The sequence below is a fragment of the Bombyx mandarina genome, chromosome 20, assembly GCF_030267445.1.
Source record: "Bombyx mandarina strain Sakado chromosome 20, ASM3026744v2".
Classification (NCBI taxonomy): domain Eukaryota; kingdom Metazoa; phylum Arthropoda; class Insecta; order Lepidoptera; family Bombycidae; genus Bombyx; species Bombyx mandarina.
The window spans coordinates 10892473-10918179 of NC_143226.1; the positions used below are offsets into that span (position 1 = coordinate 10892473).

The 25707-nt window shown below is 35.9% G+C and overlaps 2 protein-coding genes across 3 annotated transcripts; one reads left to right on the forward strand and one right to left on the reverse strand.

The window, feature by feature from the left end:
* Positions 1–1689: 1689 nt before the first annotated feature.
* On the reverse strand, positions 1690–11417 carry Casp-4 (caspase-4). Of its 2 annotated transcripts, none has more exons than XM_089736110.1 (5): positions 9101–11417; positions 7606–7784; positions 5178–5332; positions 3812–4103; positions 1690–1897 (listed from the first exon to the last, which is right to left on the reverse strand). In XM_089736110.1, exons 1-5 carry the CDS (start codon positions 9681–9683, stop codon positions 1811–1813), a joined length of 1296 nt encoding a protein of 431 aa, XP_089592236.1. In that variant the 5' UTR covers positions 9684–11417; the 3' UTR covers positions 1690–1810. The 2 variants fall into 2 exon arrangements, with proteins under 2 accessions (XP_089592236.1, XP_028029455.2); XM_028173654.2 differs by having other exon boundaries at positions 3714–4103.
* Positions 11418–11672: 255 nt separating this feature from the next.
* LOC114242475 (ethanolaminephosphotransferase 1) lies at positions 11673–24634 on the forward strand. The gene is made up of 9 exons (XM_028173643.2): positions 11673–11814; positions 13046–13114; positions 14107–14332; positions 16871–17024; positions 17251–17359; positions 17644–17801; positions 18775–18952; positions 19692–19868; positions 20653–24634. The coding sequence occupies exons 1-9, from the start codon at positions 11758–11760 to the stop codon at positions 20713–20715; spliced, it is 1191 nt and encodes a 396-aa protein (XP_028029444.2). The 5' UTR covers positions 11673–11757; the 3' UTR covers positions 20716–24634.
* Positions 24635–25707: the final 1073 nt, after the last annotated feature.

The window sequence follows — 25707 nt, forward strand, 5'->3', positions numbered from 1 at the left end:
TAGAATTCAAAACTTATTGTTTGATAAACATGACCCTCGGAGTCCTGCTTGGTCGAAATATCGAAAAAAAAACCCTAAATTTTTACTACTCATTGTCAAATGAAACATTGTAAAATATTTATGTCATTTTTATTGTGTACTCTTACTTTTATTACCTTTAAAATGGTAATTTCCCGGCCCGTACGCACCGAAGAAATTTAACAGCACAAAAAGAATATTTTCCATCAATCATGCATTCTCATCTTGGCTTATGATCGCAAACAGAGATTAGGTCATTAATTATCCTACCCGGGCACTCAGTCAAAGCTTAATTGCTAATAATCAACAAATATTTGATCACGACCGTAAGAGATTAAGCGCCGCACGCATTTTTGTTTGCTGATCTCATGCTGTTCGCGAAACATCGACAATTGTGTTAGCCTTGACTTAGTTTTAAATGCACATTGTATAGTTTAGATACTTAAGCGGAATGTAGGGGATTGGCTTCCGAAATGTAAACAATAATGAGATAGTTTTAAATGTATAGATATTTATTTAAGAAGCAAAAAACATTTTTTTCTGTATCTCTATCACGGTTTGTGTTGGTTTGTACTGGATGTAGGTACGTTTCTCGAATCTAATAAAATCATTTAAATCAATATCGATCCACTTAGAAATTTTTATATCACTAAATCTGGTAGATAATAACTTCGCAATACGACACAACGACAAGGTATTTTTCTATAGCACTAATTCAATATTAACGGTCATCTGGTGTAATGGTAAGTGATATGGTCACTACACAAGGGGGTCGCAGGTTCGAATCCCGCCAAGGGAAGATATTTGTATGATAAATATAAAATTACTTTTCCAGGTTTATGAATGTATATTAAATATGTGTACGTGTATAATAAAAATCTTACATTTATTTCCGTTAACTGGTACCTGTAACACAAGTTCTTTACGAACTTAGCACGGGACCAGTTAACGTGGCGTGATTTTTGGTAAATATTTATTTATATATTTATTATTGTTTATTTAAGGTTCTAAGACCCCACAGGTGGATCAGAGAGAAAATATTTCACCGTCGCGGTGATCTAAGGGGTGATCATCGGTCTAAGTGCTTTACTATCAGGTTAGTTAAATTGTTTTTACTATATTGTGATTAGGAGGCCGATATGTGGTTGATTTGGATTATTGTCGCGGGCTTTACTGGTGGTAGGACATCTTGAGTCCGCACGGGTGGGTACCGTTACCCTGCTTATTTCTGCCGTGAAGCAGTAATGCGTTTCGGTTTGAAGAGTGGGGCAACCGTTGTAACTATACTGAGACCTTAGAACTTATATCTCAAGGTTTTTTTTTTATTGCCCTTGTAGGCAGACGAGCATACGGCCCACCTGATGGTGAGTGGTTACCGTCACCCATGGACTTCAGCAATGCCAGGGGCAGAGCCAAGCCGCTGCCTACCGTTGGGTGGCGCATTTACGTTGTAGATGTCTATGGGCTCCACTAACCACTTAACACCAGGTGGGTTGTGAGCTCGTCCACCCATCTAAGCAATAAAAAAAAACAAATCATAGCGCAACCTTCCAATGATTGCAATATATGGTATGTCAGTCTCAATTGAGATTTACCTTCATCCTTGTTAATACACATCCAAAAGCAAGACATAAAACTAATTACAGTTGAACAAAACATAAACATAATTGATTTTTTTAATTCAAATACACTTTAATCTTTATAAAAGTACAAATATTTATAAAAATGCATCCCTTCGGCGTTCTTCATTAGATATTTACTGATGGCCGTAACCATCTGTTCCTTTGACGAATTAAATTCGTCTAAGTGCTGGAACGTATTCGCAACTTTCAAGAAATTCAGAGCGGTTTCGTCGTCCGGTCGTACTTCTAAATAATACCTGTAATGTAACGAACTATGGTTATACTATACTATATATTATTTATACTAAAGTGGCGGATGAAAGGCGATTGCATGCAGCAGAGATACGAATGTTGCGATGGATGTGTGGAGTAACGAGAATGGATAGAATACGGAATGAATATGTTAGAGGAAGTCTGAAAGTGCCACCTGTGACAGAGAAGCTGAGAAGTGCGCGTTTGGGATGGTATGGACATGTGATGAGATGAAATGAAAATGAGGTTGGTAAAAGAGTGTTAACTATGAATTTGGAAGGATACAGAGGAAGAGGTAGACCTAAGAAGAAATGGATTGATTGCGTGAAAAACGATATGGGTAAGAGGGGAGTGAGCGAATATGATATAAGAGTATGGAAGGAGAAAACATGTTGCGCCGACCCCAGGTAACTGGGAGAAGGGCAGGATAATGATGATATTATTTATACTATTATATATATATGTATATACTATTATTTACTATTATATATCGGTTATACTATACTATTATTAATCATTAAATCAACGGTACGGTCCCTTCTGATGTCGCACGGGTCCTTTCGGGCTTATTTCTGAGAATCATGCAAAAATGCATAATTAAATAGCTTTTAACTTTGACATTGCTTCGGTAATCGTTTAAGATCAAGCACGTTGCCTTATTATTATTTTTTTGAATAATAAATCTTCCCTTCCGTTAAATGACACGCATGAAATGTACCCATGCCTTTTCAGACACTGATTTTCGAGAATAGTGTCCGAGATTATCTCTCAAACAATAATGCTGAAGTAACTTTTGTGTGTATTTTATTAGTGGTACTTTTAATTAATTAGATACTTTAATTTATATGTATATCTTTGTTATTAGCTTTTTTAATAAATCCGTAAATGTAAAATTACAATTTTTGGAAGTTTTTTTTTAAGCAAAGTAAAGAGATTAGCTGCCACACCATAGTCGATGTTTGCTACTAATAACATGTCGTATTGTAAGCTAGCACGCGTAGGTACCAGCATTCGATCTGTTTCGGTTTGAAGTTGGGGCAAGCGCTGTACAATAAAATTGAGATTTCATTATTAGTTTCTTAAGAACTATAATCGCTTAACACTAGGAAGACCCTGAATACTTTAACCCGTCTACGCAATCGATAATGAAAAAATTAAGACAAAATCGTAGGCGGGAGATGTACGACCGGTCGTTAAGTCGGCCACTGACATGCGCGCAAATATTCGTACATTGTACGAATGTTTGCGCGCATGTGAAGGGCCGTCAAACATTCATTCGCAAACCTAGCGGCTGTGCAAATGGGTTTGCATACTCAATTTGCGAACCCGTTTGCGCTTCCTCCTACACTTGTTTACGAATGTCTCACGAATTTCTCCTCCTTTTTAATTCGTCAATAGAACATTGAAGAGAAAAAGAGTTTTTAATTCTTTCCCAGACATCATTAACAGCCATGCTGTTTTTATGGGATTTCTTTTGATGAAGATACGCTACACAGTAGACGTCACGGACTATGAAAATGGCGTATAGTATACGTCCGTTACCTTCGCAATCGTCGGCGCAACTGGGCAAGCGAATGTGTGGGAGACTACGCGAAGGTTCGAGGTTTGCGCGCTTTGATGTCTGTTAAAAAGCCGACACAGCTTGTAAAACCACGAATGCAGCGAAAACTTTGCATAATCATTCGCAAATGTCGTCCTGCACTTGTGGGTTTGCGTATTCGTGCGCATGTGAGTGACCGGTGTTATGCTTAGATTACGGTTCAGGGTATAATCACATATGTTTGATACCAAGTAAGCTGGAAAAGAACGAAAGAAACTCACTCTAAACAGCTTTTCATGTAAAGAAAATGATCTAAATAGCAAGTACATTGTCCGCATTGGACCAATAAATTAGTATCCGGAGTGGATTCGTCTAACACCTCATTCTTAGATGATTCGCTTATCGCCGGCGTTGGCTTCATCAAGCATTGGCTTACTGGCGCATCCATGTATTTCCTCAGATACAACTTTCTTATGAGCGTTGAAGTAATAACCGGCATTTGTTTGTTAATGTCGTATTCCGATGTTCTCCTGTTAAACTCTTTGTGGTATCTATCTATGGCGACTTCTCGTTTGACTTCGGTTATTATAGTCTCTAAATCGTGTGTTTCCGATAATTCGTTTATCTTACTGCACAATGATTGGATGAACCATGATCCGTAGACTTCGTGCCTGGAAATAGAAATATTTTTTTGTGTTAGAGAAAACGGATAATTCGAGTGAGTCGCCTAAAGATTGATAACCATATCGATTTCAATCGATCCTATTTGGAGATGCATTCACTTCATACAGAAGATATTTCCTCCGCGTGAATCTGAGAGTAAATCTAAAGATGAAGCCGTCAGCCTTAGCTTACCATAGCAAGTATCGAGATAATGAGGTCTGAATTTAGTTTTACACTGCTTCGTAGGCAAAAACAATACGCGTTAAAATAATGTTTACAAAGCCATTTGTTATCTATGGGCAAAACTAGGGATAGGCCGGTTTTGCATCAAAATTCATTCAGTTTTAAATAAATTGCAATATAAATAGAAGCACGAATATGAAAAATTGTGCGTTATGTCACTTTTGCGCCGACGGCCTCGTATATTGTATAGACGTAATATCACATATATTCCATGCCTACAGCATGTCATGAATGCGCAGAAGAAAAATCGTAATGGCGGTCACCGATACTTGTGGATTACCAGCATTAACTACTAAGCTTCGAAGCAATCGCCGTCGTCAAACACTTTGCCAGTTCGTCCTCTTAAAAAGCCGACGATCCATTAGCGGATTGTCACAGCAGAAAAGTCCCGAATGTAGGTTAGTTAAAATGTCGTTAAGGAAATCTATGGGATTGGTGATGCGATAAGAACATTTATAAAAGAGATAATATCGCGCTTCCAGTTCAGCCTATCATGCGTAAATACAGAATTAAACTTTTTTTTATTGCATAGATGGGTGGACGAGCTCACAGCCCACCTGATGTTAAGTGGTTACTGGAGCCCATATACATCTACAGCGCAAATGCGCCACCCACCTTGAGATATAAGTTTTAAGGTCTCAAGTATAGATACAACGGCAGAAATGGGCAGGGTGGTGGTACCTACCCCCGCGGACTCACAAGAGGTCCTACCACCATTAATTACCATTCATTTCAAGTTGTTAAAGAGTCATATGTTAAAAAAAGCTTATTCACGTGTGCTCACAGTCGGACAATAATGTGGGATATTGCTGAGCTCAGTCAAAGTAAGCTAAATATACCTATGTGATGGTTTCCCAGAGTAAGAACTGTGCAGTATCAGCATATCCGCTTCAATTGGCAACACGTAAGGCTCCAAGTCCTCGTCCAAGTCCTTCCTTAGCTTTCCCGACCTGAAAACTGCCGCTCCCTGCATCTCTTCTTTGCCCCTGCATGCCTGGATTCAAAATCATGGAGCAAAGTTTTAGAATTTTGGGTTTTATAGAGAACTTATCAAGTTAAGCTTTTAATATGATAAGAAACGGGGCTATAGCTACTATTCATTCATTCGTGCCGATAAAACCTAGGAAATATTGAAAATACCGGTAATTGTAGAACAATTTATTAAAAATGAAATAAACGGATCCTCGGACCTTGGAAGTCCCACAAGTACTAGAATCAATAATCTGGATTTACGTTAATTATCAGAACGCGTCAGAATAGATTCGGAGGCACCGTCTGTAAGCGTAGCGGGATGTTAATTCTCGCCTAGGCAAAGCTCGAAAGGAGCTAGGAAAGCTCGTGAGAGGTCACCTAGATGGTGGTCTTACTGGTGATAGGACCTTTTGTGAGTCCACACGGGTAGGTACCATCACCCCGCCTATTTCTGCCGTGAAGCAGTAATGCGTTTCGGTTCGGAAGGGCGGGGCAGCCGTTGTAACTATACTGAGACCTTAGAACTTATATCTCAAGGTGGGTGGCGCATTTACATTGTAGATGTGTATGGGCTCCAGTAACCACTTAAAATCAGGTGGACTATGAGCTCGTCCATCCATCAAAGAAAAAAATAAATAAAAAAACCTAGATGGACTTCCATCCTCTCACAAAGCGTACTGGCAGCTAGCCAGGACTCTTAAGTCGAACCCCGGAGTTACAGACTGATACACCTCCTCTCAACTATAGGCAAACTTTATGAGCATCTCCTTCTTAAATGCCTCTGAAACTTTCTCATCTTAAAAGGCTTCTGTTCAGTTTCGATTTCGTACCAAATACTTGTGCATCTAACAAGGGCACCGCTTCACGGAGCACATTTTAGTATGGTCCTACAGAGTCCCTCCCCACAGGAGCCCTCGTCTTCCCTTCAACTCTTCGTTACCGCGAAGAAGTTTAGCTAAGTTTTGATTTACAAATAAAAACCACTACTACATGTGAGTGCCCAACAGCCTCGAGCCTTCTTGTCGAACTGTACGTTACGTTAGCTAATTAAACAAACCCGTTCTCTCCCCTATCTAATATCAGCTAGAGTCCCGCAAGGTTCCATTCTTTCCCCATTGCTCATTAGTTTGTACATCAATGATCTATCCTGATCGCCGGCGACCCAGCTAGCCATCTTCGCCGATGGTATGGCCCTGTGGTATGGCCCTTCACTACTCCAGTAGAAATATGTCACTAAACAACCGTAATTCACAGTAAATTGCACCCAAATCGCGTCCACCAGCTTAGGATAATGTTTCGGACGTGGCGCATGGACATCAAGCACATGAAAATTCATTTACTCGTAGTTAAAAATCTCGTTTTCAAAATATTATTAGGCTGTTAAAATATGTATATATGTTTATACTTAAGAAGGAATACGAATATGACGTTATCGTTGCAATATACACGGATATCCTCTTGAAACCAGATGTAAAACTGACTCATCAGGAAATAAAGAAGTACGCATTATCAAGATAAACGTCCAATATCATTGTAATCCACAAAATATTATCATTCCATGATAAGGGATAATTTGTCTTTATTTATAGTTAATGTTTTGAATGTCAACGCGCATTAAATCGAGCGGGAAAAAGGCGTTTTTCACAGGATGGATTTCACCCACAAGCTTGGCAAACAGCTGATCCATCGCAACGAGGCCTAACAGCTCAAGGGCAACCTTTTCAAGTGGATTAACCAACAGATCAGAATCGCGACCCCTGATAAAATCTGGTTATAAGCTCAGCGGACTGATTTTATGTTCCACATTGAAGTTTTAATGTGAACTGACTTATATTTGAATGCTATTAGCGTTAAAACGAGGTGCCTCCAAGAGCATTAAGAGTGGATCATCAGGCCGTCAATAGGACGTTGATAATACGCGGAGAGAGATAGCGTATCGCGTTTCTGTCTTAAACTAAAACTCCATCGTGAACTTACTTTTTTACAGATGTAATGGGACCTAAATCGTCGAAAGATGGACCTGGAGTGACTTTGAATTATATTATACACCCCTAATGGTCCACGAATTAACTCTATCTGTCTCTTAAACAGCTATAAGTATTTCCAAAAACACGCAGCAATGAATTTTAGCGGCAAAAATACGTATCAATAAAAATATCCGTAAATTTCGCGATTAGGGTATTATACTCAGAGATAAGTACTACTCATTTTCCGGTAAATCCCTTGGTCTCATTTTACGATACCCACGGGTAATTCCAAATCAATAGTTGTTTGAAACGTTTTGTCCTCACTAACCTGTATTATCAAGAACTTCGGTTTTGTGACCAAGAATGGTTTGTCGTGTACTTTAAAATGCCGTAAAATCTCTTTTTCGCTATACTGCATGTCCTTAGCTCTCAGCATACCGTCGCTCGATCCGTGCGTAAGTACTGCTATCCCGATGCAGCCGTAGTCTCTGAGATCTCTGGATGAGACTGAAAATTAAAAAGTTATTAGATGATTTTTTTAGTTTGGCAATTTCGTTAACGACTGCCTGCCAACACAAAACGCGTTTGAAAATAAGATTAACTAAGGTACATATTGTTGACCGGTGCCTTTTACCGCGCCTCTTTATTAGCTAAGATTTGGAAGAATGGTTTTTTTCGTTAGAAGGCAAAGGGTTGTACAGTTCGTCCGATTACCAGTACCCTGACGGTCTTATTCTGCAGGCCACGTCGATCTCAAACTAATAATGCAATTTAAAACGAGTTTGATATGAAGCAACAGTATTACTGGTGTATTTTACTGGTCCACGGTGGGCTGTGAGCTCGTCCACCCATCTAAGCACATCTACAACGTAAATACCGCCACCCACCTTGAGATATGATTCTAGGTTCTCAGTATAGCTACAATAAATTATATAAATTATAGAGTATTTTCTTCGGTTTTCGCAAGACGTAAACATAAATTTAAACTGCGTGTACGGTTTAATCTCGAGTTTCCTGTTTTTATTCGTTCGTGACCACGAAAACACTATTCGAAACGTCCGAAATAATATAAATAAACCCACTGAGTTTCTTGCCGGATGGTAAACAGTAGACGTGGCGCAAAATACGTCATAATATTTTAATGAATCGTCCCGAACCACTATCGGTGGTTTTAGGTACCACAAGCACCGGTCATCGTTCTCGTCGAACCCGTCGCTTGCGACGAAGAGCTCAGCGAGCAAATTAACCCAAAGACACAGTCCACTGAGTTTCTCGCCGGATCTTGTGCACTAATAGCACAAAAATTACTTTAGAGCTATTGAATGTTCGTATTTTATATTATTATGCAAATTTTATTTAATAATAAAAGCAACAAGACTGGCTGTATATTTTAGGCCCACTGAGTTTATCGTCGGATCTTTTCAGTGGGTCGAGATTCTGATCGGGTAGTAAATTCAGCAAAGCACATATGCAAATTCACGCAGGTTGAACCCGTGAAATCATCTACCGGTCAGCAAGAAGTTGGAATAGCCCCTTAAGCTACCAATGAATATGTAGAAAAAAAAATTAAAAATACCGTAAAAGTAGTCCTAATTAATTATTAGTAGAGCATAAATGTGCTACATATTTTTTGAATAAAAATATATAAAAATAGTAGGTGTGATAAAAATGTTTGAAAACATTGTGTAATGTTTTATTTTTTGGGAAGATAAATTACGTTGTCATATTATTATCAGTTTTTTTTTTAAATGGAACACAAAGAAAAGTAACCAATTTTGTGGTTAAAAATAAAGTTATTTAGGTTATTTAAAATATGTACTTACATTCTTTAATTTCGTTCAATACTTCGTCTTTATTTAGGTCCTTATGTTCTACGACCTCAAAGCCAAACTTTTGAAATGTCACTGTCAAAGATTCAACGTCCTTCTCTGTACCTTTCCTAGGACTATAACCATAAATATTTTCTTGATTAAATATTAACAAAGCGTTCTTCTCAAATTTTTCTAATTCGTATGTCGTAGCGTATTTCGTTAACGCTCTATTATTGTACAATTTACTTTCACTTTCTATCTCCTCGACTTGATCTGTGATTTTTGAATCTGATACCCTTTTCTCTTCGATGATTTTTGTCTCTACAGGTGGTATTTCGACAGGTTCTGGATAGATAACATTTTGCGGGTGAAGCAATTTTGGTGGTGTTTTCATGATAGCGTCGACGAACACGCTTTCAACAGCTTCATCGGATGTTACATTGTCTTGTTCGTTTTCAGTCAATTCCAACGCTTCATCGAATGCTTCTACAGCATCTTTCAAATCATATTCAACCTCTTTGCTGCGTTTCAAATATTTCTTACGCTTGTTCTTTGTTTTAGAATTCGTTTGTAATTGATTTTCGTCACTGTCCATTTCGTGGACTTTTTCGATTTAATGTAACTATATTTTTCATTTAAAATTCAATGAGACTGTTTTATACGTGTAATGAAATTGAACTAACTATTGGTCCTTTATCGAAACTCTGCCTACTGCGGTATATCTTATCAAATTCGATAGCGGTTTTCATCGGTCGTTCTTTTGTTGATGACGTAATTTAAAATAAAAAAACAGGAACTAGGTAGGTATGCTTTAAGTTTGCTTGAAAATTTGTAAAAAAATCTCATTAGTTTTTGCAAAAATCATTTTTTTACTCATATTACTTACCATTTTCTTGAGTTCTTTTGACATCTAAACTTGAATGCTATTTAAAGAAATTTTATTCTTTGAAACTTGTTGCAAATATAGATAAGACTAGAACTATTCGTGAATATCCATCCGTCTTTATGTGTCTAATATCAGCAATTAGTATGTATATATTATGCTAAGTTGCTAAATACTAAGTTGCATTTCAATTATCTTTTCCAGATTGCGCTTTTTTTCCTGTGTATGGGTGAATGAACTAAGACATAGACATCACTATGTATATGTCGCCATATGCGAGATATTAACATATTTATTTATTGCTTAGATGGGTAGACGAGCTCACAGCCCACCTTGTGTTAAGTGCTTACTGGAGCCCATAGACATCTACAACGTAAATGCGCCACCCTTGAGATATAAGTTCTAAGGTCTCAGTATATTTATAACGGCTGCCCCACTCTTCAAGCCGTAACGCATTACTGCTTCACGGCAGAAATAGGCGGGGTGGTGGTATCTACCCGTGCGGACCCACAAGAGGGCCTTCGACCAGTAAAAAACGATGAAGAATTTTTAATTGAATTGTATAGTGACCACGACTGGTAGATTAATATAACGAAATAGGATGTTACTGCCATCACATAATTGCGATATAATTTATTTTTCCTCAATAAATGTTTTCGTTTAGTTTATTCGCGCTATTGTTTTGGGATTGGGTTTGTGTATAAATAGTTGCGATACGTGCGATATTTTTTAAGCTTTAAAATTCGAAATTGCATGCGGAACAGGTAATGGCTCCCCCGTTCCCCTCACGGCCAAGCTTGGTAAACAAAATAAAGCCAAATGTGATACGTATTGATACGTATTATAAATTTTAAATTAAGTCACCCAGGGAATGTGCATCGACTGCTAAAATGAAGATCATCAGCGTCCTAAATACTGTCGTGGCACATGGTCATATATGGCCATGTGCACATGGTAATATATATGTGGCACATGGTAATTTACTTAATTCATAAAATTAAATAAGAATTTATAAAAAAAAGCTAGAAGTGGAGTTACCTAAGCTTAGAGCCTTGAGAGACTATGTCAGCGTAACCGGGCGAGTAGGTGAGCTCACGGGGCCCAAACCTGACGTTGTTGCTAACACGAACCCTATCAAGAGCTGTGCTTCGCAGAATCTACCACCGAATCGGAAACGGGACCCACCAAGAAGATCCGGCGGGAAACTCAGTAGGCTGTGTCTGTGGGTTAATTTACTCGCCGAGCCCTTCGTCGCGAGTGACGGGTTCGATGAGAACGATTACCGGTGCTTGAGGTACCTAAAAGCACCGTTAGTGGATCGGGAGGATACGAAATGACGTGATTTGTTACTATCTTCTACAGGAGCAATGAGAAACTAATCGAAGCGAAGCTATCTAGTGGCCGACGCCCGTAATTTTTTTTGTTGTGTGCCTGTGTTTCTTAACTATAATTATAATGTATGTGTATTATCCTTTGCTAGAAGTAATAGTGTTCTGTGGTATTATCTATGCACTTTTTGCGTGATAAAACTGATAAACCTGACATCAGGCTTTCATAATAAAATGTTTATTGTATGTTTATATTCCTTTTGCCCGTTCGAAATCAAGTTTAAAAAATTCAGAACTGTCAAATTTTTTCGGAAAGAAACATTTACATTTTCAAAATGATTTAGCTTTCAATAAAATGTATTTTTATTGCAACTCGTAATGTGTTTTAGATAGTCTAAGTGTACTTAACTAGTCTTAACATATATTTCGTTATAAAATAACGATAAAAAACATCGAAAATGTTCAATTACAAATATTTATCACGCGAACACTTGGAGGGCTTCGACAATTACAAGGTAAAGTTAGTAAAAAACTCATAGGATCAATGCTGTATGTTGTTTTTAGAACTAAAACGCTTTTTAATAATTAGCTTTGTAGCTGTATTACAGATTTAACTTAAATTGTATGATTTACGCAGTAAAAATCAATTAAAATGTAAATCGCTTACATGTGACATTAATCAAGTTACATCTATTGATACTTTTTAACTATAAAACTGGTTTGTTACGTGTAGTTAGGCCTTCTTTAAATTTCTACAAAAATGTAACAATGTTTTTTAGTGACCATAATACGACGACTTTAAATTAACTGTTTAAACTAATTTCTCTTTGTTGCTCTTACATGAAACAATAATGTTAACATAAGAAAATCTAAATTTTATATTAGTGTAATCTTTTTGGAGCCTGTCATTATAATCATGATCATTAACACTTTACTGTCGTTATTCCCTTGGAGTCCGCACTGATAATTCAGATTACTTGGATTGTCGCCGGCCGGTTTTTTGAGAAAATTGGGAAATTATAAATTGTTAAGTTTTGCTAATCTTATTACTAGCTCTCATAAGTTCTCAATCCTGCTCCCCAACATTGATGAAATTTTGAAGATATGCTCACGATACTACTTTGGTTTGCCGGCCAATGGATGTAATTTTGTGCATGACACCACTGTGGTGTTTGCTGGACGCCAAAGTTTTAATAAGTAATTTACTTAACATCCAAGTTGATATAAATGATTTTGTATTTGTGTAATCCTTAACAATCATTCTTAAATTGATGTGCAAATTTTCGCAGTGAAACTTCTTTGTTGAAAGTTTGAGAGTAAAAGTTACAATTTAAAAAGAGTGAGAATGAGAAAATAGACAGTGCATTTCACGAACCACTTGACTGTGGAGAGAAGGAAAGGACAAAGAGAGCGGGGTTGTTTCTCTTATATACAGCATTCCAAGATAATATTATTACAAGATAAATTTGATTTAAGGATGAAAAATGAAGAAAACCACAATACTACATACCGCAAAAGAAGTTTCACTTCTTTCACATGCACCAAGTTGTTCAGACACCTTTTTTTTTGTAAAGTGGCTAAAGCAGCTAGTAGTTTTGTTGTTTCTATTGCTGTCAAAGCTATCATTTAATAAATGATTGCAACATATGAAAATGTTTTGTAAGAAGTAGAAAAAAGATGTGGATAAAAGGTATCGACGTATTTTTTCTGTGTATAATAATTATAAGATTACAATTATTGTTTTAGTACATGGCGATCGACACGAGCCCTCTCAGTGTTTATGTAATGCACCCATTTTGGAACAAAGTTGTGGAAGTAAGTATCTTTCTAAATAGTAACATAGCTCAGTATGACTTTAGAAGTAGCAAATAGTACAATGTCTGACATTTTGTGAAGTTGAGGAATAAATTTAGCGTAAAGAAAATGTAGTGATAGTTTTTATTTACAATTTGAAGAGAAATAACGAATAACAAAATACTTATTACACCTTAAATAATTTCCTGATAACTTTCCATATAATAAATACCAGTAACAATATAAATACTATATGGTTTTGCTACTCTTTAGTATTGTAAATATATGTGAATAAACAATGATTGCTGTAATTAGATATTAGTTAAATTATTGCTGGCAATCGGTAAGTGCACATAGGTTTGTTATATGAGACTTGATAAACATTTAAATGTAACTGCCTTTTTTTATTGCCTTTTGTAAGCAGATGAGCATAAGGCCAACCTGATGGTAAATAATTATCGTTGCTCATAGAATTTAGCAATGCCAAGGGTACGGCTAAGTTATCTTCCTGAGTACTCTCTGCAAATCTCTTTGAAGAAAAACATGTGATAGCAATCAAAAAACACTGAAACAGTGAAAATACTCTCAGTCAATACAGTAGTTCCAGATAGTATGGATGAACTTTTCTCTGGTGCCAGGAGGGATGATGGTAAAAAGGAGATGTAGGGGACATGTCATTCAACGTGAATAGTAAATAATTGTCTCTCTGTGAAGTCAAAGTAAATTTCTTTTGAATCTCACATGATTACTTCTACTACTGTCTACTTGATTTAATGACAAACTTTATTGGGAAATCTGAAATAGCTAAACCAATTCTGATGGGACTTTAATGGGCAAATATAGTATTTCTCAAATAATATTTTAGGTTACTTTTATATAAAACTATTTGTTCATGTACACTGAATAATATTACATTAAGTAATATCTGTTTTTATAGCATTTAGGGGCACATTTAAATGTCTAATAAAGTAATGTAATACATAGTTTAATAGAATATTACTGTCTGTACACAGCTTGTGCCAAAATGGATTGCACCAAATGTACTAACGTTTGCCGGATTCATGTTGGTTGTGCTCAATTTCCTGATGCTGTCATACTATGATTATGATTACTATGCTGCCAGCTTCTCAGCTAACAATGCAACATTGATTGATGCAACTACAAATGGCTATGAGGAAGTCATACCGAAATCACTGTGGTTCATAATTGCCATATTTCTATTTCTTGCTTATACCCTAGGTAAGATATTATTTTTAATATATTTAATAACCCTATGTAGTCTGAAACATTTTTTTATTGTGGTAGAGCAGCAGATGGTTGACATATCTAGCAATAAGTGATAGATTTTTTTTCTTACCCATATTTACTGGAAGCGTAAGGAGCTATTCCAGCTATGCTATGACTTGCAGGTGACTTCACGGGGCTCAACCTGAGAGAATGTGACTGCCCCTAAAAAACTAGTGCTTCTTAGAATCTACCACCAGATCGTTCTAGTTCAACTCACCTTGCTATATATAACAATTTAATAATATTTTGTAAATTTGTCGTTTTGATGTATAAAATATTATATTTGATATGGAGCGAGTACTCTGTTTTTTGGCAATTTTTCTTAGTGGTAAAACTACATTCGATAGTAAAATCACAATGATTTTTATGCGCCTATAAATATGCTTTTAAAAAAGGAAAAAAAAATATTTTGATACATTTTAGAATTCGAATTCCACTGCCTGTTTTGAAATATAAAAGTCATATTTATTGTGCTGCAAAATCTATCAGTAATTTAATAAAAAAATTGTTGTAATAATGCTTTTAAACAGTAGGAGTTTTTTGTGGTGCAGTAGGTGTTGAGATAATAATTTCTTATCACAATGTTTTATTTTTACACTATCAAACTTCGATCAATAATAGTACTAGATTACGGATCAGGAACAAAAATAAGACGCTCCAGTGGCCACGTTTGCAGACACGAAAACATCTTCATTTCTTAGAAAAAAGTTTAATAATGTTAACGACTTCAGTTTATTATAAACCTTAAAACTTAAACATAAAGTTTAATTACCATTGCAAAATATATGTATTTAGGTCCTTTCGTCAGAAAAAGAATATTATGGAATAAATTTAAAATGTCACTTGAACATAAAAAGTCATCAGTACAAAAATATTTATTCTAAAATGATACTTAAAGCCTAATTTATAAGGTTAAAAATATTTGTTTAAAATTTCGTGCTTATTGTATTGTGGAACTAGATGTAGTTCTTGGTATTACATTTCAATGCTCAGAACACAGTAAGTATTGAAAGACATAGAGTTGCAGAATATACATATTTGTTTTAGGTTTGTTTTGTATGGTCGCAACTATTTTTGACCGATTCAAAAAAGTAGTAGATAATATTTTACATTGCCGCTATTACAATAAATAGGTGATAAAAAATAAAATTGAATAAAGTAAAAAAAATATGAAAGGAAACACGAAACATGTTTTCCACGTATTCTTTATACAGAAGTAATTAAAACAATAATGTAGGTTTAATTACCTTTAAACAGATTCAGTTTGTTATGAAGCTGTCTTTTAGAAGTCATTTTTATATGAGCGGTTTCTTTTTACAAATATAATGTAATCTTATATCAATGAATTTTTCTATAATCAGTTTAATTTAGGCTTATTTTATGGCTGTGTTCGTTTCCCCCAGAAAACAAATCCTTTTCAGCATATACGCTTAAAATATTTACACATACATATAAAGTTTTTTTAATACTTTTTTGCATTGATTTGCCACCACCATTGAACAATTCTAGAATTTTTATAAGAGTTCTATATTTCTTCTCCTCTTTCTTTCGCGACAATATATATCCATTGTGCACAGCGACAAGGGGCTACTAGGAAATCTACAAACAAAAATAACATTATAAAATAACAAAACTACTCTATGCATTCCCTGTCCAAGAATAGTGATGTTTGTTACAATAGTTGGTGCCTTGTCGCAAACATTGGCCAAACAATTACAATATTCGTAAATTGTGTTTTATTTACAATATAATTGTGTTTATTATTTTATGAAAAACACTTAATAATATAAATTTACCAAAAAAAGATATTCCTTCCAAAACCTTGGTGTTACGGTGGTTTTTTACTCAGTTTTTGAACGCGCATTGCAGCGTTTTGACGTCTTAGTGTTGGCTATGATTGGACCATACTAATTTGAAATAAGACCACAAATTTATTTGTGGTCTTATTTTTCGGGCCGCTTTTGAAGCGCTAATCGCGAATCTAGTAGTATTATTGATCGAAGCTATCAAACATAATCTAACACGTTGAATAACATATTTCTTTTGAATGTCTTTTTGGGCAGATTCCTATGGCCCACCTGATAATATCCACATACCATCTATCATTGATTTAAGTAGTGCATGGAGCACAGTCCAGCTTTTTTCTTATTGCTTAAGATGGGTGGACGAGCTCACAGCCCACCTAGTGTTAAGTGATTACTGGAGCCCATAAACATCTACAACGTAAATGCGCCACCCACCTTGAGATATAAGTTCTAAGGTCTCAGTATAGTTACAAGGGCTGCCCCACCCTTCCAACCGAAACGCATTACTGCTTCACGGCAGAAATAGGCAGGGTGGTGGTACCTACCCGCGCGGACTCACAAGAGGTCCTACCACCAGTAAAACTAGCTACCAGCTACCGAATTATAGCTAATGATGGAATCTATTTAGACATATTAACTTAAATATTGTGTAACATAGTGAAGGAAGATTCCAATTTTATTACAGACGGTATTGATGGGAAGCAAGCTAGACGCACCCAGACATCAGGACCGCTTGGGGAACTATTTGACCACGGTCTCGATTCATACACGGTATTCTTCATACCAGCCTGTCTATATTCTATATTTGGTCGATCGGATTACTCTATTCCGCCTATTAGGTAAGATATTCATAAATATGCATGCATACAAGTAGGTAAGTCTGTTAGCAGAATTAATACTGTGTACTATAAGTATATACAGTTAGCTGACGGTTTGTAGCATGTAAAATCTTTAGATCTGTTAGATTTTTGGCTACATGTTGTCAAATTAACAGACATTCTTCTGTACAGCTGAAATTAGTTGAAATTACCCGACTATCAGTGAGCTATTTGTTATTATTTTCAGAATTTATTACGTGATGTGGAATCTCTTATTGAATTTTTATTTGAGCCACTGGGAGAAATATAATACAGGGGTTCTGTTCCTGCCTTGGGGCTATGATTTTAGTATGTGGGTGAGTTAACTTATGCATTCACTACAAAATCTTATTGTGTTATCATGGAAGATGTTCTTGAACACCTAATATAGTTGTGTCTTACCCATTAGCCTTCTGATGGTTCTATCAATATATGAATCCATTAGTCTTTTGTGTATTGAAAATACCACACATTGTCTCGTAGCATGTTGCAAAATTTACCGTTACTATTTTTCTGTCTTTCAAGTCAATTGTGAATTGAACAATTTGCGCTAATGTTAACTATGGACGGTAAAAACACGGCACGTTATTACGTTTTCCAGGCTTCAACCCTATGCTTCATATGGACCGGTGTTAACGGTACCTTGTTCTACAAGAAATACATCTACGGCAGTATGACGCTGGCGCACGGATTCGAACTGGCGATATACGGAACGGGAGTCGTCACCAACCTGCCAGTGGCGCTGTACAATATTAATAAGTGAGTTATACGTTCCCTATTACAATACAGTAGATAACGGTTCGATGGATGCCCATATAAAGTTCGGTCTGAAGCTTTTGCTATAATTGAGGAGTATCGTCTTATCGTCGCTAAATGTCTAGGGAATAAGGGACCATGTCCCATTTGGTGGGACCTTCGATGTATTTACGGTTTGACTTAACGGCAGTCACCAAGTTTTCCACATATTTTTTAGGTTATTATTTGTCTTGAAGCTATAACACGTTTAATTTTAAGTGTAGGATAGTCGTTACTATAGATAGCAGTCAACCTCATGTCTCAACTTGGAGGTGGCATTCAGGTTGTGAGGTCTACCGGTTCCAATTTACCTTTTGACGTGCAGACCGTGGACACATCCGGCTGTTTGTCTGTAACTACTATGAATGGCCTTTTTGGCACAGCATTGCTGAGATGCCCGAGGTGGGAATTTTGATTAACTTCTCTGACTGTGACTGGTTTGCCCGGTAGGAATTTGTAAATATCACCATTGAATAAACCAATAGGTTTTCGAAGCAATATCATCTGCACACACACTGAATTTAAAATAGCAACACGTAACAGTTAACGTTTTCGTGATAAGATGAACCCTATACATGGAAGTGCTAGGATGTCTGAGCACCAGCTCTTTGCCGGAACACAGGCTCTTTGCCGGAACACCTTTGACATACAGCACCTCTGACGTTCCTTTTTCCTTTTGTTTTTTTTTAATTGCTTAGATGGGTGGACGAGCTCACAGCCCACCTGGTGTTAAGTGGTTACTGGAGCCCATAGACTTCTATGACGTAAATGCGCCACCCACCTTGAGATATATGGTCTCAAGTATAGTTACAACGGCTGCCCCACCCTTCAAACCGAAACGCATTACTGCTTCACGGCAGAAATAGGCAGGGCGGTGGTACCTACCCGCGCCGACTCACAAGAGGTCCTATCACCAGTAAAAAAACCTTCCTCCTAGGTCTTACAAGGAACGAACGGGTAAGATGCGTTCCCTCTCTGAAGCTCTAAGGCCGCTCTGGTCCTTCACATCCGTGTTCGTCATCAGCTCCGTGTGGGTGCACTGCAGCGCGCGGCTGCCGGACTACGACCTGAGGATGCTCTTCCTGTTGATCGGAACTCTGTTCAGTAACGTAGCGGTGAGTTTGTAACTAAAATTCAACCCAATCGTAATGTATATAGAGCTCTCAATTGTACGTTATGCATTCTTTACCGCTTGAAAACTCGCCTTTGCTATGGAATACGCATCTCTATTGAATCATCAGGCTCGACTGCGGTGCTATTCCAGAACATAGATAGTGATAATACACATAAATTAGTTATAGATAAGCAACTAGAGCACTCAACAAAAATGTTTACGGGCGTCGGCCACTAGTTCGCTTCGCTTCGATTAATTTCTCATTGCTCGTGTAGATGGCAGTAACGTATTACCTCTCCTATATTTTATTTTTAATGAAAGAATATGTTAATTTCCAGAAACCACAAATTGATAAAATGTAATCAATTTGTTTATAACAAATAAAGACTTGTATGATTTATTATTTTTTCTATTTTCTGTGTTTAGTTGTACAAGAATTAAATGCCTTAACTTTAACAACATATAAGTTTAGGGGTATCCGCTACAAGATGTCGCTAGTTTCAATACAAAAAAGATTTCTCTTAAAGTATCGCAGTTTCAGGGCCCTGTTTCAGAACGCAATGGAAACTTCTAGAATGTTCAACGCTATTTCAATGTACATCCCACTAGGTGGCGTTGTTAGGGTGACGTTTCTGTTAGTGCCGCTCTTAATCAAGAGATGGCTCTGACTTAAAATTAACAACTAAATTATCATAATGTATCTTGCACCCCATTTCTAATTACCTCGATTTAATCTCCAGTGCCGTCTAATCGTCAGTCAAATGAGCAATCAACGGTGCGAAGCTATCAACTGGCTGACGTGGCCCCTGCTGGTCAGTGCTACGGTGTCATTGACACTGCCACAGTACGAGCCGACAGCGTTCTATGGATTCACTATGCTCACTCTATTCGCTCACATTCACTACGGAACCTGCGTTGTAAGTATAACAACTTTTTTTTTTTATATGTTTGGATGGTGATTAGGGACCGGTAATTAGGACATTGACGAAATGACAATGAGAGAGAGAGTGTATTGTTTTATTGTACACCAAAAAAAATGCGAAACAATAAATACAAAAAAGTACAATTAGCAGTCTTATCGCTTAATGAGGTTGTTCAGAGAGTCCTAATTATGAATGTGGAAGGCTTTAGAGGAAGAGGTAGACCTAAGTAAAAATGGATGCGTGAAAGACGATATGTGTAAGAGGGGACTGAGAGAAGAGTATGGAAGGAGAAAACATGTTGCGCCGACCCCAGGTGACTGGGACAAGGGCAAAAGTAGGATAGGGACCGGCGCTAAGCAATATCACAAAATGAAGAAGCTCATTTAAGTGAGCTTTCATAGGCGCTTTGAAATCGTCACTTATTTAGCTGCAATTCGGAATTAATCGATCGCCATCAAGTTTGTCGTATAGTACTAATAGCAATAAACAAAATATACACATGCTATAAAAGCTTCATCTTGAAACTGCACAAGTTAATGGCCCTAAGCACCAGTGGTATTGTCTATTTATAATTGAAAAGTGGAAATTTGTAAATAAATTGCTTTCGACTAAGTATACAAAAAAAAAAATGCTTGCCAAATTCCCAATAAAACGAAGAAAGCTTTAGTTTGAAGTTAATGACTACACTACAAGCCATACTCGTGAGAATCTGAGAGAACTTGTCAGAATCGGCAGACGGATAATAGAGAGATTGAATTCTGGATGTGTAACTCAACAGGTACGCCAGATGTGCGAACATTTCCGGGTCAACTGTTTCCACATAAAGCAGCGTGCGGATTGACTCTTAGACGACAATGCGTGCTAGACAACGTAACATTACCGATTGTTACCTTTTACATTACCCATTGCACACGGCAACAATGTAAAGAAAACTGTTCAGAATATTAACGTTTGTAATGTAAAATGTAACAAATCAAACATGATGATAGTGTACTCAATTATAAAACCCCGTCTTCACCCTTCAAGTTTCTCATTAAATTTTTTAATCACTTTTTTTTTGGTATAAAAACATCACACACTATGTGTATGTAAATACAGGGTGTTAGATAAATCAAACCTTAAAAAAAATGTTGTTATACAAAAAAATTTATTAAAAATGTTGCTTATAAGCTCAGAAATAAAGTTCAGTTTCCCTTAAAAGTACATTATCATACTATAAATGTTGTGTTTTTAATGTAAAGACGTTACACGTACTACTGATACACAGATACCCTAATAGGATTTACCCACAATTGAACATCAACAAAACCTAAAAATAATATATTACATATTTGATTAATGTATTAATTAATCCGAGTTATCTTAGTACTGCTGAGTATTGGTGAATTTATTTGTATTTATAACACCGTTTTTAAATGAGCTATATATTTAATAATATACTTTAAAAATTTACGTTTTCTTAATTTTTATCAACAAATACTCATTTCTTCTTCAGAAACTAGGGGTTCTGAGATTCAAATCGTTCACTGTACGACAAATTCTAAGTATATTCAAAACAACTCGTGTATTATTGTTTTAAAACCAGCTGTATCTATTAAAAATATTTTTCTTCTGTCCTTACCCAAGATAATATGTTTGGGATTCGTTCTCCTACAACATTAATATGCAGACCGTACTTAAAATATATTTTTTTTGCAATGCATATTTAAAACCATTAAAATTGTCAAGTATTCAGATCACGTGTACGTTTTTATTTGTCGGCTCATAGCTCGCATTGTCTAACAGACTTTTTTTCTGTCATTTAAAGTAAAATGACTAATTAATTCCGATTCACAAATTTACAAAATAAAATATTGCATTGTTTTCCTTCGGTAGGATAAGTGTTTTATTAATATATTCTGAGACTTATAATTCAAACAGAATAATTTGTCAAGTTTAATAGGTACTGTTTGCTAGATACCATTACAAAACTAAACTTATATACAAGACTAGCGACCCGCCCTCGCTTCGCTTCGGAAACTGTAATTTATTATTGATTTCTCCACTATTTAATGGATGTTACTATACATATAAACCTTCCTCTTCAATCACTCTATCTATTAAAAAAAAACGCATCAAAATCCGTTGCGTAGTTTTAAAGATTTAAGTATACATAAGGACAGAGAAAGCGACTTTGTTTTATACTATGTAGTGAAGAGACGAAAACGAATCATAGACTTAAGAAAAACATATTAATATGTATATTTTCGAAACCTTGTGTTTTTATCATTTAGATATTTTAAATTGTGAATCGGTCTATTATTTATAATGTACCTTTTACTGATTCAAGTACTATTTAATTGATTTTTATGTAGAATTGAGAAATGAGAGTTTAAGAGTTAAGCATACACAAAAGCTTCGTTTTCATGTGTGTATATATGTTATAAACCATAATTCATTATTATAATGTACCATTGTATAAAATCTCATTTCGATACCTCTACCACATTTTTTTTTCTTGAGCTATTTATAGTCTAATATTTTGTAAATCTCCCCGAGGGATCCCAGGTAATGTTAATTTTGTGACTGTGTGATTACCTCGGTAATGGAACAACTTAGACTTAAGTAATAACAAACATTCTTAATTTTTTTATTTTATTAATATGAAGCATTTAATTGTTTATAAACTCTTATATATAATATACTTTTTTAACCCACCAATTTTTTTTGTAGACGGTACCAGTTATTTTCTTTTTTTCTTATAATAACGTGATTATTATTAAAATTCGATTTAAGTAATTGATCTAAAATTGGAACACTGTTCTTGTAGTTTGAACAACTACACACATGAGTTGACATTATTATATATTTATTTAGCAATACACTTGGTACTTAGTTTTTTTTTTTCTATACCTTTTGCGCTATTCCAGTTACTCTCTGACTGGTAGGTGAGCTCACAAGCTCAACCTAAAAGAGTTTGCTTACACTGGCAAGAGCATTGCTTGGCAGAATCTACCAACGGATCGGAATCGCGACCCGCTGAAAATATCCGACAATAAACTCAGTGGTTTTAAAAATATATAGTCAATCTTGTGCTTGTATTATTACATTGCATTTTAATAATAATAATAATTAAATGCGAACGTTCCACTCTCAATGGCGCCAAAATGTGTTTTTTTTTCTTTATTGCTGCACTGGTAACACTGGGACAAAAATGCATCCAGACTTCGAAAATTAAATAATTATTTTATTGACTGAACTGTTATTTGGAAAATGTATTTTAACGACAAAGCCGCCTGTTGCGATTCTCAGTTCTAATAATATTTCGGTAGTGAAGTTTCAGCGGCTAGACTAGTTCGCTTTGTAGAAATTACTTTGATTTATCTGATTCTTTTTCTTTCGAGAACTTATCGCAATTAGCTTTAGCAATTTCAAAATTCGCTAAAAAAAGAACTAAAACTACTCAACTGAGCTTATTTATTGCACACGAACGTCGTTTAACTTAAAGATTGCAATTTTTTATAATATTCAATATAGATAGATATTTTATTACACACTTATATTAGAAAGTTATATTTTTAACATTATAATTCTAAAGTAAATAATTTCAACTGCATTTTTAACTGATAATATGAATAATTTTCAAAATGTATGTGTTTGATAAAATGAACTCAATTAGTTGTAGTTTGGACATTTGGTAGACGCGCTAATTCGTGAGGAGTTTCTATCGATAGTAATCGACAGTGCGATGTGATTTGTAACAAGATAATGAAATCGAATAATCGTTCAGAAAAGAAAAAAATAGATTTTATAAAATTACTGTAACGAGTGAATTGTAAAACCAAAATCTTCCAATGGTTGCCTTTTAGCTACTTTTGTATGAAGGGATCTATTGTAATATGAGTTTCGATGATTTACGAAAGCTTTGCGTGGTTTAGCTTTACTATACACGCATCTGGGATAAAAATAACATCATCATAATCATCATCAACCCACAGTCGTTCACTGCTGGAAATGGCCTCTCACCCAATTTACATGACAATGCTGTAACACACTTTAAAATTCGTTTCAAATAAGAATGTGCATGGACCTGCGCCATAATTTAAAGTTATAGCTGTCAAATAAAAAAAAAAATAGGTAAGGTCAGTAAAAAAAGGCAGGAATTTTTAAATATTAATTTATAATCCAAATCTTCGAGTTTGCCGCTTCCACTCATCCCACTGTTTGAGTAATCATCATCATCGTCGCCCATCCATAGATTACAGGGCCCGACAGTATTGCCGCCTTGATTTTTAAATAGGTGGGTTTTCTTTTTGTAATCTAAATTCATGTTTAATTTACCTCGACCAGTACTCAGCTAATCAATAAAATTATATAGGTGAGTACGGTTCATTAAAACAAACATTTAATTAAGTCTTCATAATTAGGCAAAAAATTCACTAAAACAATAGAAGATACAAAATTATTACTGTCCGTACTTTTTTATCGAACTTTGACAGATCAAGGTCATTGACGTGCACATTCAAAATTGTAACGCAATATGTATTTAAACTTTCAGATAGATTTAAAAATGGGGGCAAAATGAGAAATCGATATGAAATCGATTGTTTCTGTTTCGATCACAGACCAATTAGGGTTAAGTTTTCCAGGTAGCGTTTCGTGATCCACAGCTTACGAAGACCGTCGAAACTTTTAGTGGGATCCCTTTTTAGCTTTACACTATTACGCGTAATCGATGCCTATTCGTAATGAAAATCACTAAATAAATGTTTTGTGCAAAACGATATTGTTTTATTGCACACCTATCGAAGGATGATCAGCTTGGCCGACTTAATAAACTGCGTTGGATGACACTGAAGGTGACACAAAAAACAAACACGAATATATATTTTTTATTGCTTAGATAGGTGGACGAGCTCACAGCCCACCTGGTGTTAAGTGGTTACTGGAGACCATAGACATCTACAACGTAAATGCGCCACCTACCTTGAGATATGAGTTCTAAGGTCTCAGTATAGTTACAACGGCTGCCCCGCCCTTCAAACCGAAACGCATTACTGCTATACAGCGGAAATAGGCGGGGTGGTGGTACCTACCCATGCGGACTCCCAAGAGGTCCTACCACCAGTGATTACGCAAATTATAATTTTGCGGGTTTGGTTTTTATTACACGATGTTGTTCCTTCACCGTCATTCGAAATCAATCGTGAACATTTGTTGAGTAGGTACGTATTTCATATAGAAAAATTAGTACCCGCCTGGGATTTGAACACCGGTGCATCGCTCAACACGAATGCACCGGACGCCTTATCCTTTAGGCCACGATGACTTCAGACTTTTATGCTAATGTACTAAAACTAGATAACACTAGTGTTAAGTGTTTAGCGAGCCCATACACATAAAAGCGAGATTGTCACCAACAATTTTGAGACATTTAATTTTCAATTCTTAGTATTATAGTATAAAGACTGTCGTCTTCCCTTCATCTTGGAAGTTAGCCCCCTGAGTTTCTCGCCGGATCTTCTCAGTGGGTCGAGTTTCCGATCCGGTGGTAGATTCTGCGAATAGTTCTGTCATTTTAGGCCAAATTAGGTGAATAACTCGGAAATTTGATTTACCCAGTATATTACCACGTAAAAACTTGTATTTTGGCATCCTAAAACTATTCTCAAAATTCACATATAATTAATTTTATTCGATGGTTGCAAGTTTTAAAGTCAGGGGTTAAGGTTAAATGTAAAGGAGACAAAAATCGCTTTTTTTATAAATTTTTTGCAAATATCCCGTTTTATCCGTCCCCGTTACTATCAATATTATAACTTTTCTATTTAACATTTTTTTATACCTTGAACTG

Coding starts and splice junctions, on each gene's coding strand:
- Casp-4 (XM_028173654.2), bottom strand. CDS start 9,683: ATGGACAGTGACGAAAATCAATTACAAACGAATTCTAAAACAAAGAAC. Junction 4,104..5,177: donor TCTGGGAAACCATCACATAG/GTATATTTAGCT, acceptor TTCTATTTCCAG/GCACGAAGTCTACGGATCAT. Junction 1,898..3,713: donor TACATGAAAAGCTGTTTAGA/GTGAGTTTCTTT, acceptor GTTACATTACAG/GTATTATTTAGAAGTACGAC.
- LOC114242475 (XM_028173643.2), top strand. CDS start 11,758: ATGTTCAATTACAAATATTTATCACGCGAACACTTGGAGGGCTTCGAC. Junction 17,025..17,250: donor TACTCTATTCCGCCTATTAG/GTAAGATATTCA, acceptor TATTATTTTCAG/AATTTATTACGTGATGTGGA. Junction 17,802..18,774: donor GCGCTGTACAATATTAATAA/GTGAGTTATACG, acceptor CCTTCCTCCTAG/GTCTTACAAGGAACGAACGG.